General features: G+C 45.3%; 1 protein-coding gene across 1 annotated transcript in view; it reads right to left on the bottom strand.

Moving 5' to 3' along the window:
* Positions 1-13,568: 13,568 nt before the first annotated feature.
* LOC126545759 (dorsal root ganglia homeobox protein-like) overlaps positions 13,569-16,074 on the bottom strand; it is a 55,886-nt gene continuing 53,380 nt past the window's right edge. Inside the window, exon 3 of the mRNA XM_050193732.3 lies at positions 13,569-13,973. Within this exon, the coding sequence (XP_050049689.1) occupies positions 13,767-13,973 (207 nt within the window). The 3' untranslated portion in view covers positions 13,569-13,766. The remainder of the gene's footprint in view (positions 13,974-16,074) is intronic.

Genomic DNA, 16,074 nt, shown 5'->3' with positions numbered 1-16,074 from the left:
GTTTTGTCAGTTTTCCTGGGTCTTTCTTCGACACTTGTTTTGCTCTGTTCTTCTCTGACTTCAAAAGAAGCCCAACCCATGCAGGCGTTCATCCTGGTTTCTTTTTTTCTTTTTGAGGGAGGGTGGTGGTGGTACCAAAACGTGGAATATATATATATATATATATATATATATATATATATATATATATACATATATATATATATATATGAGGGTGTCCGAGCTATAATGCATCATTGTTTAAAGATATGCGAATACCACGTAGCTGGACGAAACCAAGGTAATGTTTGCCGTTGCTTGGAGATACTCAGATGATTTTCTTCAGGCTGCTGCCGAGCATGAGGTCGCGGGCTCGATTCCAGGCCGCGGCGTCTGCATCCAATGGGGGTGGTGTGCAAAAAAGATAAATAAACAAATAACGGTTCTGTATCGTGCTTTGGGTGGAGGCTAAAGAACCTCACGCGGTCGACAATAGTGCGGAGCCCTTATCCTCTTAAAATCTATTCGCTATGCTAAATTGCAAACTATAGGCAACAACACTTCGTTTGGTTTCTTAGCGTTTCTTATTTCTTCTTCTTGTTTCCGTTTTTTCCCTTTTATTTATTTATTCATTTATTTATTCAATTTCAGTATTTCCTTTTTTTTTTCCGAGCACCTACCGTTCCATCTATTATCTCTGTCAGAGATACGATAACCCACGACCACCAGCGAAACAGGTAATAGAGGGCTGCTGTGCACGTCGTTGACACGCCGGCTGACACACGGGCGTTGACACGTGATTGACAAACGGCCGTGTCCCTGGCCTTGTGCACAGCACTCCTTTATTCTCAATTCGACACCCTCGCAGCTAACACACCTTCGCTCGTTGACGCACCCACCCTCCTTACGCCCTCTCTCCTTTAGAAGAACCCCACCTATATATACTGTGGCGAGGAAAGCGTATGTCGCCTTGAAGAAGACGAGTCCACTTGTCGAAACGTTGGCTCCTGCTTTCGCTCGTTTTGCTCATCGTCTTGAATTTCCATCTCCCGCCTTCCCTGTCTTATCCTCTTTGTCACTTTGGGATGTTAAACTGCGTGAATAAATCAGATAGACTTCTTGCGTACCGAATAGTGTGTGCATGACTGACATGGTGCGTTGAACGAAGGTGGAAATTGTGCAGATACGGAGGCGTGCATGCCTGGGCGCTGTGGCAGTCGCGGAAGACAACGGTGCTGCAGCTGTTGAGCGTCAGAGAATGGATGGCTTCCCGGCGCTTGGCGTTTTCACGGACGTCTTCGAGGCACACATACGACTGCGCGTCACAGGCCGCCCTCATCACGCTCGGTCTGGAGCCCACGCGCTCTTCTCGCTTTAAGGAGCGCGTACTCGCAGGCCGCGGCCGTGTCCTCTTCAGCCGACTGCAAAGTATGGGCGTCAGAAGGCGCATTCTGTGCTTCGCTTAAACGCTTCTATATTGTCGGTTGATCACCACGTTCTTGCTCAACAGGGAGGCACTGTAAGCGATGAAATCTGTATAACTGCAGACAAATATATCTCTCGCTGCTTGATACCTTCACCGCATGCTAGCCTCTCGCTTTATTGAGATCAACGCCAGAGGAAATGTTTATATATCTATGTAGATTATATCTAGTTCTGGCTCTCTGCTTGGGTACCAGCGCCACTGTCTGGCAAGCAGACATCGCACTGTGCTATCTAAGGCTGCTCGTATAAACGCATGGTTTCTCGCTATCGGCAGAAAAATCATCGTTAGTTCGCTTTCCCGGGAGGAGGCGAAAATTTATGTATACGCATTCGAAGCTACAACCTTGGGACGTAACCCGACTAGGTGCCAACGTTCAGTTTTTGGGTGTTGCTCTATGCAGGAAGCTAATGGGGGCGTTGCGCTGTGGATCGTGTTACGGTATAATTTTCTCAAAGGCTCCATGGCGCGTGCCGCGGGCGAATCACCGTTGGACAGCCAGGGTGATTGGTTGGAAACAGTGCCCAGGAAGGGTCCTGTAGGCTGTCCCACGGGCGGTACAAATTCACCATAAAACTGCAGCGCTCAAACATATACATGACAAAAGGAAATACATAGACAACACACACGTCTCTATTGCCCTGTTTTTTAGCGCTGCTGTTGTGCGATCATAAACCAACTAGCCTGACAGTCTATTCTCGTTGCCAAGTTAGCTTCGAACACGGAAGCGCTGGATGAAGCTGTCTGGCCTGTCTGGCCTCCCAAGCTCAGATAAGTCGCCTCATTCGATTGAGTAACTGTCCCCCGTCAATTGAGGCTCTCCTCTGACAAATAAGCTGTAGACCTCATTCACACACATCCATGCGGCACTGCATGCAGTGCTTAAAGTCAGAAGGCGGGGAGGGGTCACCCCTCCACTATTTTAATGCGTAAGCATTCTTTGGCGGGTACCCCGGAGAAAACGTGGCTGTCCGTAACGCTTTGTAAATGGGAAATAAGTGCGCAACTGGTCAAGATAATCGTTATAGTAGTGTAACTGCAGATGCTTGGTAGCTTTAGAGTCGTTAAAAAAGATGTGGTCACGTTGCCATCGTCTCGACATAGTCATTTGATGTAATAAAGTATAAAATGATAAGAATAACTGATTGGCAGATGTGGTTTGGCAAAATACGCCTTGTGGTAACGGTTAGTTCGTACGATCACTTTGAAGCGGTTGGATGTGCCAAGATGAGTTCTTGCAGTGGCACCAAAGAAACGTTACCTTGGTGAAACGGAGAAGTGGCGTATGGGAATGCTGAACGACGAGAATATAGTAGTCGACAAAAGGAAGAACGAGAACAGCGACATGAACTCGGACACAATCAACAGACAGAGAGAAGATGAAAGGAGGTGTTCAGAAGCGGATCGGAAACGACCTTATAGAGCCACGCTCGATAAAAATATGCAACAGAAAATCTGAGAATTGTCTACTAATGCGCAAGCATTACTTCAACGCCGAAAAAAAATCATCACGCAGCACGTACGTTGCCACAAAAAATTGGATCGGTCGTTTCTGAACCCCCTCTACAACACAACGAAACGCACTTGGCCCTAAAGGGAATATTAAAAATTTTGAATAAATGATCTCAGTTAATTCGGTAATTCAGCGGAATATTAAAAATAATTTGAGGAGTGCCGCATGACGGCAAACCATATATCGTTGGTTTCACCCAGCTGCTGTTAAGCACTTTTTTTTTTTTAAATCCTTGGTTCAATAAGTTACGTGAAACACCCTGTATACCAGTTTTCTAAGTGATATAAACATGCACTATCTTATGAAAAGCTGAAACTTTCTTCGACTACACACCCTTATTCCAGTGCTGTCTTTATTTTTTCTCAGTACTTTCACCTGGAGCGGTAGTGTGAATCAATGAATATTTGAAGCTACCATCGTGTGCACAACAAAACGATACAGTGAACATAGGTGAATGATACTCAGCGTTGGACAAGATTGAAAGGCTCAGTTGATTGAAAGGAAGATCATTAAATATAGTTGCGAGAAAAATAATCTTACGTGTAGTGCATTGCAGATTAAAGTATTTTTTTCTCTTCCATAGGGAAAGCGTCGTGTACGTTAGGGGAGGGAGAAGCGGTCGCCCTATCGCCACACCGTGAGTTCGCCATGATCGAACCACTTCTGTTACGGCATGGATTAGTAGTTTGTTTGTGAATAATGCGGTCTAGAAGGCCCAGGAAGGTAGGACACGAATACAGAACGCCGTAACCATTTCAACACTTCGCAATGCAAAAATACAAACTCATAGCAGACAAAACACAAAAGTGCCAAAAATCAGTGTACAGTTTTTAAAACAAAGTAGTTAGGGAAACATAAAAGTTAGAGGAATTTCTCTTTATAGGCTTTTGCCGTGAGAGCGTGTGTCTTGAGCAAGGAAAATCAGTTTCCTTGTTGTTTCTGCATTCTTAAAGGTTTTGTGTGCAGGTGTGTCCTACCTATATATCACACCCGAGAGTGTTTAATAAATGCTCGCGAGTGCTGACGGAATGGTTTCATTGCCTCTTTACAACGACAGACCTCCCGCAGGGAACAAACTACCTTTTTTCAAGTTCCTCGAAAGCTCACTCTTGAACCTCGCTGATTCCGGGTTGCCTTTTGTAATAATGGGTGATATTAACATTAACCTCATGCACGATGATCACAGTACGCGCAAATTTAATAGCCTTATAGCATCTTATGGTTGTTTAAATACTATAAACATGCCTACTAGAATTAGCGTTGCCACAGCTTCCCTGCTGGATGGTTGTGTTACAAATATGGTGTCTCCAGAAGCGGAGTCTGGCCTGTTATCTTCTGAAATCAGTGACCAAATCCCGATGTTTTGTTTTCTTCCTCTCAAACGCATCAAGTCAGTATCCAAAAATGCCTCCAGGGTAACTAGGGTCTTTTCCGATGAAAATCTCGCCAAATTTATTACTCTTATTCAGAATATGTGTTGGGAGAACGTATACAGCATATCTGAAGTCAACTCGGCGTATACTGCTTTTCTTGCCAAGTTCATGGAATGTTATAATGCTGCGTTTCCGGCAATCGAGGTAAAACACAACTTCCGAAAATCTAGAAAGCCGTGGGTAGATAAAGTGTTATATAACATAATACGTATTAAAAATAAAATGTATCATGACTTTGTACGTACTCGCGATGCAGCCCTTTTTAAAGAGTTCAAAAGATTTAGGAACAAACTAAATAAAGACCTCAAGTCTGCAAAATCAGCTTACTATACAAAACGGTTCTCGATAATTTATCATGACCGCAAGAAAGTTTGGAATGAGATAAACGAACTATTAAACAAACACAAGTGCAGGAACCACCCAGAAATCGCTGCATCCAATTCCCAAGCTAGCGGAACTCAATTAGCTAACACCATAAACGACTTCTTCATTGATCAAGCTCTCTCTAATGCTCCCGTATGCAACCTCATTATCACTCTACCTAACTCTATTTCGTTGCTGCCTGTGGTCCCACAAGAAGTAGCTACCTACATTTGGAAAATAAAAAACAATGTCTGAGCAGGCCATGACGACATCAAAGCGATACCATTGAAATATGTGTCTGCATTAATATGCGAGGTTCTAGCGTATATTATACATCTGATGTTCACAAGTGGTACGTTCCCAGATGAACTGAAGATTGCTCGTGTTTGTCCTATATATAAAGGAGGAAATAGAAATGAAATCACAAACTATCGTCCCATCTCCGTGTTATCAGTGTTATCGAAGGTAGTCGAAGGAGCCATTAATAGTAGATTAGAAAAGTTCTTTAGCGCTCATAACATAATTAACCCCTCTCAGTATGGCTTTTTGAAAAATAAATCGTCTGAGCAAGCTTTACTCGCCGTTAAAGAAAAGATCATAGACAACATTGAATCCAGAGCATACACTCTCGGTCTGTTCTTAGACCTCCGGAAAGCTTTTGACTGCGTACAGCACGAAATTCTTTTGAGTAAACTGAACAGTTACGGAATACGCGGAATAGCTCTGAACCTGCTGAAGAGTTACCTAAATAACAGAATTCAATACGGTAAATGGAATAATTTTGTTTCGAACCGTTTGCGCATTACCCAAGGGGCTCCGCAGGGATCTATATTAGGTCCACTTTTGTTTTTATTGTATATAAACGACATCTGTAACATACCTGATTCTCCAGATTTGGTTATGTATGCTGACGATACAAATATTTTTTTCACATCACGTACTCTGCCGGAATTAGAAACTATCGTGAACGCTTATTTAGTAAAATTATACGCTTGGATGCAGGCGAATAAGTTTAGTTTAAACTTGTTAAAAACCAGGTACATAATTTTCAGACCTATTAGTGCCTCTGTTCATTACACACTTAACCTAATATACGCCAACACAAAACTGCAACAGGTAGCAACTCAGAAGTTTCTTGGTGTCTGGTTTAATGAACATTTATCATGGAACACGCATATTTCAAAACTTCTCACGGACCTTAGTAACACTGTTGGTTGTCTTTACCGGATCAGCGATCTCTTGCCCGTTTCCCTAAAAGTGTCCATATACTACGCAGTATTTCTTTCCAAACTGTCCTATTATGCACTGGTCTGGGGCACTACAACAATAAGTATTTTTCAGAAGTTATTGCTTTTGCAAAAGAAGACATAGCGGGCTATTGAGGGTTACCATGGTAGGCCGGAAAACCTACCAACATTACCACTCTATCATAAGCATAATTTACTTAAAACAAACCATGTTTACATATTTCGCCTGTTACAGTACATCCATCGTAATCGTTTGTATTCTATTGCTCCAAACCGACCTCCTACTAAATACCCCCTTCGGCAACACAGAAACTTGGTCCCTAAAACGAGGACAAATTACGGCAAACAAAAACTCGATTACCAGATTCCAGTCGTTCTCAATAACCCATCTTTAAGTGTCATGTTTGATCTCCCTAAGAACAAATTTAAAGAAGACATCAAAAAGTTACTAATCAGCACTGACTCAATATAACTTGTTTTTTACTTAGCGAAACATCTCTTGTTTTTGTGTCAAGTTGTTTGTGTGTGTGTTTTCTTTAGCGACCTCATGCCATGTTTATACACTGCCTTTGATTTATGGAACCCTGTCTTTGTATCGAAAGTAATATTTCTCATGGTAATACTGTCGTTTGATGCAATGTATTTTGTTCACTATCATACTATGTTAATATTTATTTCTGTGTTGCTCACTGCTGTATCGACTGTTTTGGGGAACTGTGACCTCGTCAGGCTTACCGCCTTTTGTCGCAGTTCCCTCTTTCATCTTTGAACGAAAATAAACTTCAACCTTAAACCTTCAAACAACGGGCTGTGTAGATCATGCAAGCATAACTTTGTCAAAATTTACCTATTATTCACACAACGCCTGACTGGAGCCAGCTGTTGTTAGGTGGTGGGTTGGGGCTCTTGTGAAACTTTTTGCGTTCATACGCTCTTTAGGGCGAAGACGATATTTTTCATTTTTTGCTCTGAAGTACATTTAATGGATGGAGATTTAGTAATAATAATAATAATAATAATAATAATAATAATAATAATAATAATAATAATAATAATAACTCATGAACGATGTATAGGAGAAAGTTCCAGCCCGCATAAGCCTTATGGCTTGTGTACATACACCGTGAACGTACATGGCTTACATATTTTCGAGCAATCCTCATTCGCAGAGAAGCGAAATAGTAACTATAGAATGCGCGGCGCAGCACAATTGATATGAAATCTGCTAGGCTGGAAAATAAATCTGGTTGTTTTATTGGGGGTTCAAAAGAAGCAAAGCAGGAGGATAGGCCGCGGTATTTGTAAGTCTTACCTGTAGGTGGACACATGAACAGTCCCACGACCAAGGAGTTAGGTGTAATAAGAGGAAAGGAAAGAGAGAAATGCGATACCAAGGAAGAGACGCAAGAGTTCGATATTGAATAAAACGCCAGGAGGGGTTCGGCCGTACCAGAGACAGCAGCTTAGATGTGCGGCGGAAGAAGACGTTCGCGTCATTGAAGTCAGGATGATGTACCTACAATCATAGTGACATGCCTCGTAGTGACCGTCAGCAGGAAAGAGCGAAAACAACAACAACAAAAAACTGAAGGTCGTTTTTTCGGCGCGGTGAGTCGAGGAGACGGAACCTACAAACTGGGGCAGAAACGGGGTCTCCATACCCGCAGCTTCGAACATAAGTCGGAAGGACCGCGGGCACAGTGTCGGAGTGGCACACTAAATGGGTAATAAACAAGTAACACCTTGCAGGTGCTCATTTGCCGATCAACCGCACCCCTAAGACGCTGCGAAAATAACGCCGCAGTTATGCTCGTTATGCGTGAGTGGCCTCGGGATGAGTTTATTACTATTACTTTCTTTTTTTTAATGCGAGAGCATCACTTGGCTCATTGTGCCACCCCGCCGTCATCAGAAAGCCGCGGCAGAAAAACGGCACACAAATTACATCATCTTCAACTAACTAAAATATGCACGCTGAACCTCCTCTGCAAGTTCTCTAAGTATGCGTAAACATTGTGACCCGTGCTCATCTCCCCGCAGCCCGGTGTCGTTATCAATGTTATTAAACTTGATCCTACCAGTATAAACGACAGCGCTGCGGCGACACAAACTGCTGCGGACGGCGGCGCAATGTGAATCGATGACGCAAACTAACTACTGCAGGTGGCGGCGCGAGGTGCGCTGATGACGTTCGAATCGTTATAAGTTGTCATCGCTCGTGAGCGCCTCATCCATCCGCGTCGAGCCATTATCAACCGTGATCAGCCGTATTCGGGCCGCGGTTGCGTATGGCGCGGCCGCGCGGGCCCTATATCGAAAGCGACCTGCGATGGGGACAGAGTGCGCCGAGTTCTGATAGCTTCGTGTGCGCTGTGTTCTCGCCGCTTAGCCTGCGTTGAAGTGAGAGGCAGCACGAAGGTCAATTCGCTCGCTGCTGTGGGCCCTACCTTAAAAGCGATCGTCTTACGTGACGGACGGACGGATGGGTTTCCTGGTTGGGTAGACATAAAAGTGCTTACGCATTTAAAAGCAGTGACCACGGTAAAGGTTCGACCCTCTGCCACAACGCTCTGTAGCCGAGCGCGCTAACCACTGCGGCACCGTTGCAACAGGCAACGGTGCCGCAGTGTCAACGGTGATGAATATCTTCGAGCCTGTGCATGGGGTTGGGCTCTGCCTGGCGGGCTATTTACTAGATGGCAGAGCGAGCTGCAGCCGCTCGCTCTGCGTTGCACGTTGTCGGGGACCCGCAGTTGCTGTTGTCGGAACCCACGGACGACGACGACGAATAAGGTGCAACGCGCTTCAGATGCCCGTCGGACGACGACTACGACAGCCTCCAGAGTATGAGCTGGAGTTTGCCTACGAATCCGATGAAGAAATGTAGTGTTAACACTATGGTACCGCTCGGAAAAGTACTGTCATCGCTCGGCAAAGTGGTGTCATCGTGCTGAAAAGTGGTGTCATCGAGAAAGAACATCCAACGCAATGTGCGTGAAACACTCCTAAAAAAAAAAAAAAAAAAAACTCAGCTGAGAGATCGCAATATGGCCGGTTTATCGTCTTGTGTTACTGCGACCTCATAAGCTGCAACATTACACTCGGAAACATAACGCAGCAGCACTAAATTCAGCAACATTTCGCCCCAACACAACTCGGCGACATAACTCAGCGACACACTCAGCGACAAGTAATGCACTCGCATTTACACATCATAAAAATTTAGTAGCCCCCATAGCTTTTTTTTGCACAATACGCTGTTCTTCTGTCGACATCGCGACGGATGAATGCAGAATGGGCTCAGAACAGCGTATCGTACTTTTGTCTCGCCGTTATCTTCACCATCGTGCTGTGTTTCATCTACCTTTTTGCTCTACCTATATCGTTCCCCCTTCCCCCAGTGTACTGCAGAGTAGCACGTCAAAGAAGTTTCCCTCTGGCCGACCTCCCCACTTTGTTTAGAGCACAGCTCTTGGGCGCCTGCTCCTGCGTTTCGTGTCGTCGTCGTCCCTCGGCGTCCTCCGTCGGCGTAACCGAGCGAACGAGCACAGTGAAGGATGAAAGAGCAAACGCGGAGCGCAGCAGGTGATGAAAGACGGCGATAGTGAAGAGGGCGCGAGGAGCAAAGCGGAGGAGGAGGGTGCGGCGAAAGCGTGAGAAGTGTAGTAACGCGCAGGATGGGCTATGCGGCTACGATCTCTACGAGATGGCGCCAGAGTAGCGCGCTGTCGTCTGTTCACCGATGGCATGCGGCGAGGGCGTCGACCGATAACGTATATCGAAGCAAAGCGCTGCGTGAGCCGAGGTCTTCGGCGGTTGCTGTGAATCGCGTCACCCTCGCGCTGCTTCTCACAATCTCCCGATTAGCGAGGCAGTCGCACCACACTTCGCTCCGTTTGCAATGTGCAACATGAGACAGACTGTCCGCATCAGCCAATATATCGCGAAATGAAAACTCCTATAGAGCTGCCCTCAAATTTCGCATTAGGGAGTACCATAATCGTCAGTGAATTTTTTTCTTGCCACATTAATGTCTCTCTCCTAAGTTGAGCGAGCGAATTAATTTTCGACTAGAAGAAAAGGGAGGTTAATTTAGCGCGGGGAGCGCAACGCATACTGCATGAAACACTCAGGGTGAGCGTGGGGTTCTGTGTTAGCCGTGACTCGCGCTTTTGGCGCTACACTACTATCTATCATTGACGAACGTCCGCGCGTTTTGCACGCGGGCGCGGAGAAGCGAGAATAGCGCGTAGATGCGCCGGTTCCCCTCAAAAGCAGCCGCAGGTGCTCGCGAGGTTGCGAAGGGCTTCCCCGAACGACGTGTATCCATCACCCACGGGTCCCTGCTTTGGCAGGAGCGCGACGTTTGCGCGGCGCGGCCGCTTGCACGGGCAGGCGGCAGCCGCGTCAGCAGCAACGGAGGCCGCGGCAGCCGCGCTGTCAGCGGTGCAACCCGCGCTCATCGCTTGTGTCACGCGCAATTTCCCTCGTGCGGCCGCACTTTTGGCTCCGTACCAGATGCACGCGCGCGGCCCACCTCTTTTTCAGACATCGATCAGGCGACCACTCGTCACCGTTTCGCGCGCCCCGCGAGGAGCACGTGTTGGCGCCTCCTGCGCAAACTGCGTTCCCTGGCACGGCATCCACAGGACGCATATATCTCGCAGATATACGAGATATTTGCCACTATACCCGCGCCCGCCTGCTGGAACCGCAAGGACACGTCTCCGCCTGGTCTCTGCTGGCGGAAGGCGTCAGCACCGTCCCTGTATATAGCTGCGACGCTTCTAACTCGAAACACTAATATTGGTTGACATACCGTAGCACTGCTCGCGCTAATGTCACTGTGACTATTCCTACACGCTTTTTTATGTACGCCATTAACATTTTTTTGACCACGCACTTTCCAACTATAATCGGCTCCGTTTTGCTCTCTCCTGTAGATATAAAAGATCTGATATGTATATTTCGGTAGGTGCTGGGAAGTATCTCAAGCACTGGTTTTATTTTACTTTAAGGTCTGGTAATGTTTTGGAAAATTGTAAGAAACGAACAATAATTTAAATATAACTGATCGAACCTGTAATATTAGCAAGAAACATGTTAACATCGCTTGCGCGTAATTCTAAATGAGAAGCGTCCTTTTTTCTTAAAAAAGGAATAAAGAAAGAAAGGGTGTCAACTGTCATACCTTCAAAGGTCACCTGTATATGCACATACGCTTAATAAATATCAACTACGCTGGTCTTGATCCGATTTCATATGAGCTTTCTCTGTGTATTTTGGTCTACGTCATGTTAAAAATTCATCAGGAGCACAAACCATCATAGTGCTGCAATATACAGCGGTACAGACAATAGACAAACACAGAAATGATGAATACGCAGAGGCCGTTTGTTCTGACTATTCACCCAGGAGTCTTTTGCACGAAGCAGTTTATCTGCAGGTAAGTTTACCCACGGGTTAAAAGCTTTGCGGAAGTGCCAGTAAGTTGCCTCAAAGTGTGGAGTGGAAGTAATGGTTTACCTCCATTGCCACTCGACTACCCTTGTACACGTACATTACAGAAAAAAAGTAAGCGATTACAATTACTTCAATCAAAAATGTAATTGATTACAGTTACCAATTTCAGCCTTACAAAATTAACTGGCAATTACTAAAAAGTGATCGATCAATTTTATGTTACTTTCCTTTCAACATTTATGAATATTGCACGAACACAGTAACTATATAAAACAAGCTGGCATGGATCTTTCAGTGCGTCGTTGCAGCTGCACTTTAACTTCACTAACAACTGTTTTTGAAAATTTCCATTTCTCAACTTCCATCTTTTCTTTCTAAGGACACCAGCAGCGGCACTGAGAACTCGGTCGATCTGCGTGCCCGAAGGAATGGCGGTGTTGCGTCGTACAAACACCTTGCACACGAGATCACGGTTGCACGATGCCGCAATACTCGCGTCGGGATCATCTGTGAAGCGTACCGTTTCATTGTTGTTGGCGCTCGAGTACACGCTCCTGGCATAGGGAAAATCTGAAATATCGCCCTTAGATGGTTAGTTCCCAAGTGGGCATCGGCGTGGAATCATAGCAACGCCTGTTAAAATTGTCGGCCAACATCTGGTGGAGCTCTTGCCGGCCCCCTTCACTCGTTGGACGCCAGTAGAAGTTCTTGTTCCTCGAAAAGGTGGCTGAAGCTGTCATGTAACTGTAAGTGTTTAAGACTCTTATAAATAACTGTTTATCATTAGGCCCACAAAATACGGTTTGTGTTACAATCACAAAATAAGTGCTTTTGAGTCGCTTATCATGTGCCGACAGGCAGGAACATTTACGATTACTGGACAAAAAACTTGTCTATATGTGAAAAATGATAGACTGCGCTAAGCGAAGGACTGCAGCTCTTACCACCTGTATGGATGCAGCTCAAAAGCGCCTCCGAGAGGGGTGTGCAAAACTCGGCTTGTCTGTCTGAACCTGTGCATCCACGAAGCTGCCACGTAAGTTGGACGACCAGGGGCATCCTACTGTGATTCTTGCCAAAACACGGTGCCAAAATTCTGCGTCTCCTCCTACAGCTTGTACTGTCAATAAAGTTACCGGTTACATGTAATTGGGTACTGAAAAATGTAATTACCACGACCGTTACTCAGTAAAAAAAAGTAATCGTTAAAATACAACATTACCAAGAAATGTAATTGATTGCAAGTAATTAATTACATGTAATTCGTTACGTACAAGTCTGCACTCGACAACTCGTACCGTGCGACAACGTCGAGTGTCATTTGTGCGAAGTTTCTTACCCTGCATAAATTTACCTGCGTGTAAGAAAGCATCACGCAAGTGACGTTACGTTGCAGAGGTAATACGTTTTTAAGAGGCAATTTAACTGCGGGTAAAATGCTTTGTGTGAGCTGCCGCAGGAGTAATAATTTTGACTGTACCGCAACGGCATTGGGCTGGTGTCGCGCTCTTTGTTTTTGACTTGCCTTTTGTCATTTCGATGAAGCTGTACTGTATCTTTTCTGTTTTTCAGATATGATCTCATGATGACACAATGACTAAAACTCGTCATTCAGCAACAACTCGTAACGCTTTCGTCGTAAAAACAACTACAAATAAGCTGGCTGACTGTATCGCTTTTTGGCCAGGAGTCAATATTACGAACGGCGTTGCATGCATTGAGATCTAGCTGAGTGCTAAGGTACACATAGGTATACGCATATAGCTGTTTACTATACCGTACATAGCTATAGGTATACCAAGAGTCGTATATAGTGTATAGACTTGACCATCGGTCATTTGATACCTAAATACTCCTGGCTCTCGTGAGATCATCGAGGCTGAGCAGTACTGAACTTGGAGGGTGCACGCGGATGGTAAACCGCGCTGCAGAGCTCTCTTGCTGACCGCAGCAAGGGCAAACGATGAAACGAAATGCACGGCTTACTGTCCTACGAAGGAAGACACCCCAACGACAAACGCTCCTTACACGTGCGGCCCTTTCGTGGGCCATTTCCGCTGGTGTCGTAAGCTTTTCGCGTCGCAGAGTCCACTCTCAAGCATCCTTTATTGAAAACGCAGCTGTCCGCCTAAACGCGAACTTCTCCGCTTCCCGGCACCTCAGCTGATGGCCCCGCGCGCGACCGTCACGTCCCAAGTCAGTGAGCACTCTTTCGCAGTCCCGGGTGTGTACAGCGCGCACCGGGCTTGGACGGTCGGGGGAACCGTCGGTGCCGCCGTCGTCCACTAGCACCAGCGGGCCGGCCCGTGCAGGGGCTGAGGCAGCAGCGAGGCGGCGCAGTGCCAGGGCGCCTGTGGCGGCAGTCGCGCCAGCTGAGCGACCGGCGGGGGCGGCGCGGCCAGCACCGGCTGCTCGCTGGCCTCGCCGCGGGCCACGCGCTGCGCGCTGCGCTCGTTGCGACGGAACTTGGCTCGCCGGTTCTGGAACCAGACCTGCGACACGGCGGGCATCGCCAGGCGGCCCAGCATGAAAGCCGTGCGCGGTGCCCAACTGGGCTCTGTTTCGAGATCCTTCAATACACCTGGCACGAGCCGTTTTCTTGAAAACATTCTTATTGCGTTTCTCACTGCTACCTTATTCCGGTGTGTAATCTTCCTTTGGCTAGGTTTTTCTCTGGATATACGGGGTGATCATGTGAAAGTTTTCCGCAATTTCTAAAAAAAGATCGCCTGTGTGGCAGGTAGCATAATTGTAGTACTTGAGTTGAACGATTCGAAGAGACGGACATTACTAGCCCTAGAAATCGAAACGCTTATTCAGCTAACTACAGAATATGCACTAATTAATTTGCCGATTAGTTACTTTACTTACATGTTGCAATTTACGAATTGTAGCGGGCGAGTTTTCATGACGTATCCGATTGAAATGAATCTTCAGGACGGCACCAGTTTCGAGATATTATTTCCCAGTGTGGGACAAACTACATCACCGTTCCAGTTACTTTCGTGCTTCAATACATAAAAGAGCGTTTTGTTAAAAAAAAGAACGTGAGTAGAACAGTGCATTTTTTACGGCGAGTTTGGTGGAGCATATCTCGAAACTGGTGTCATCCTGGAAGTGCATTCCAAGTGGATACGCACCGCAGACTCAACGGCTACAATTCGTAAGCTGCAATATGTGGCATAATGTAATCAATTAAGAAGTTAATTAATATTGTTTTCATTAGTTGGATATATGTTTTTTATTTCTTGTACAAGTAATCTCCGCTGTTCTGAATAATCCAGCTCAAGGACTAGAATTGTGTTATCTGTAACAGATAACACATTTTTAAACATTTCTTTATTTATCGGGAAAATTAGAAATGATCACCCCGTATATTATTGATTTGTTGTTGTTGCCCTTGTAACGGGTGATGGGAGTTGGTCGACGCACCTTTGACTCTCATCATCCCTCATGCATCATACGCGAAAATAAATACATGAAAAATATTATTGCTTTATTGGTACGCAAATATACTGGGTGTCCCAACTATCATACACCAAGATTTAAAAAAATATATGCAAATGCCCCGTAGGTAGACAGAACCAAGGTAATGTTGTTTGCCGTAGCTTGGAGATACCCAGATTATTTTTCGCATTCCGCCTAATTACATAATCAGCCATAATTAATTGATCAACTTCTCAAATATTACAGTTAGACGAAAAGTGACAATGAGATAATTGTAGAGCAGCACGAAAAAATTCCGGTACAGCTTTCTGTTGCTAAATACGTACTACATAAAAGTGTTTTTCCGACTGTGACCGAAGCCCGCGAATACACGCAAAATTGCCGCGCGACTGGCCGCTTGAGGCACTTTGCGTGTATATTGGTGCATGATAGTTGGGATACCCTGTATATGCAAAGGCAACGGAAAAGTGAAATAAAGACACGCTAACAATTGTATGCCTGAAAGCGATACCACGTTCACCTGTTTCAAGAAAAAAAAAAAAAAAACGAAGGCAAAGATATAAGTGGAAGCACTATACGCACCAATCACAGAGAGGGTGCACCCACCATCACCCTTGTCCACTCGTACTTCTGTTGTCTCTGTTAAAAGTGCGTAGGTCACTTTGAGCGCGATAATGCTGTCCGACTCCTACTGACTAGTTCTTTGTTTTCTAGCTGCACCAGATAAAAAAAAAATGCCTGTGGCAGATTGCACAGTTCTAACCCTTGAGCTAAATTACTCGATGAGGCGGCCATTACTTCTACGAGAAATCAATATGCTTAATTGGATAATTAGCATATTTACACTGAATAACGTTTAAATGTAGATGTTCCATGTAGCTTCGCTAGGCAGATGATACGTGGAACACCCGTGAATTTCGGCAAAAGTTTCGAGACGGATATATCGAAACTGAGGGCATTCTCACAATTTTCCAAAGTGCTCACGCCATCAACACTGATCAGGTTCAATTGCACAATCGCAACATGTGTGCTACAGTTGCTACATAAAATTTATTTTAAATAATCCGATCAATAATATATCTCATTGGCGATTACGGTCCAATCTTAGACGATTGCAGCTGCAGACCAGCGAAAATGATAATTTAC

This window comes from Dermacentor andersoni, chromosome 1 (assembly GCF_023375885.2).
Source record: "Dermacentor andersoni chromosome 1, qqDerAnde1_hic_scaffold, whole genome shotgun sequence".
Classification (NCBI taxonomy): Eukaryota; Metazoa; Arthropoda; class Arachnida; order Ixodida; family Ixodidae; genus Dermacentor; species Dermacentor andersoni.
Note: the sequence above shows the minus strand (reverse complement) of the source record. Positions and strands in the feature narration are given on the sequence as shown.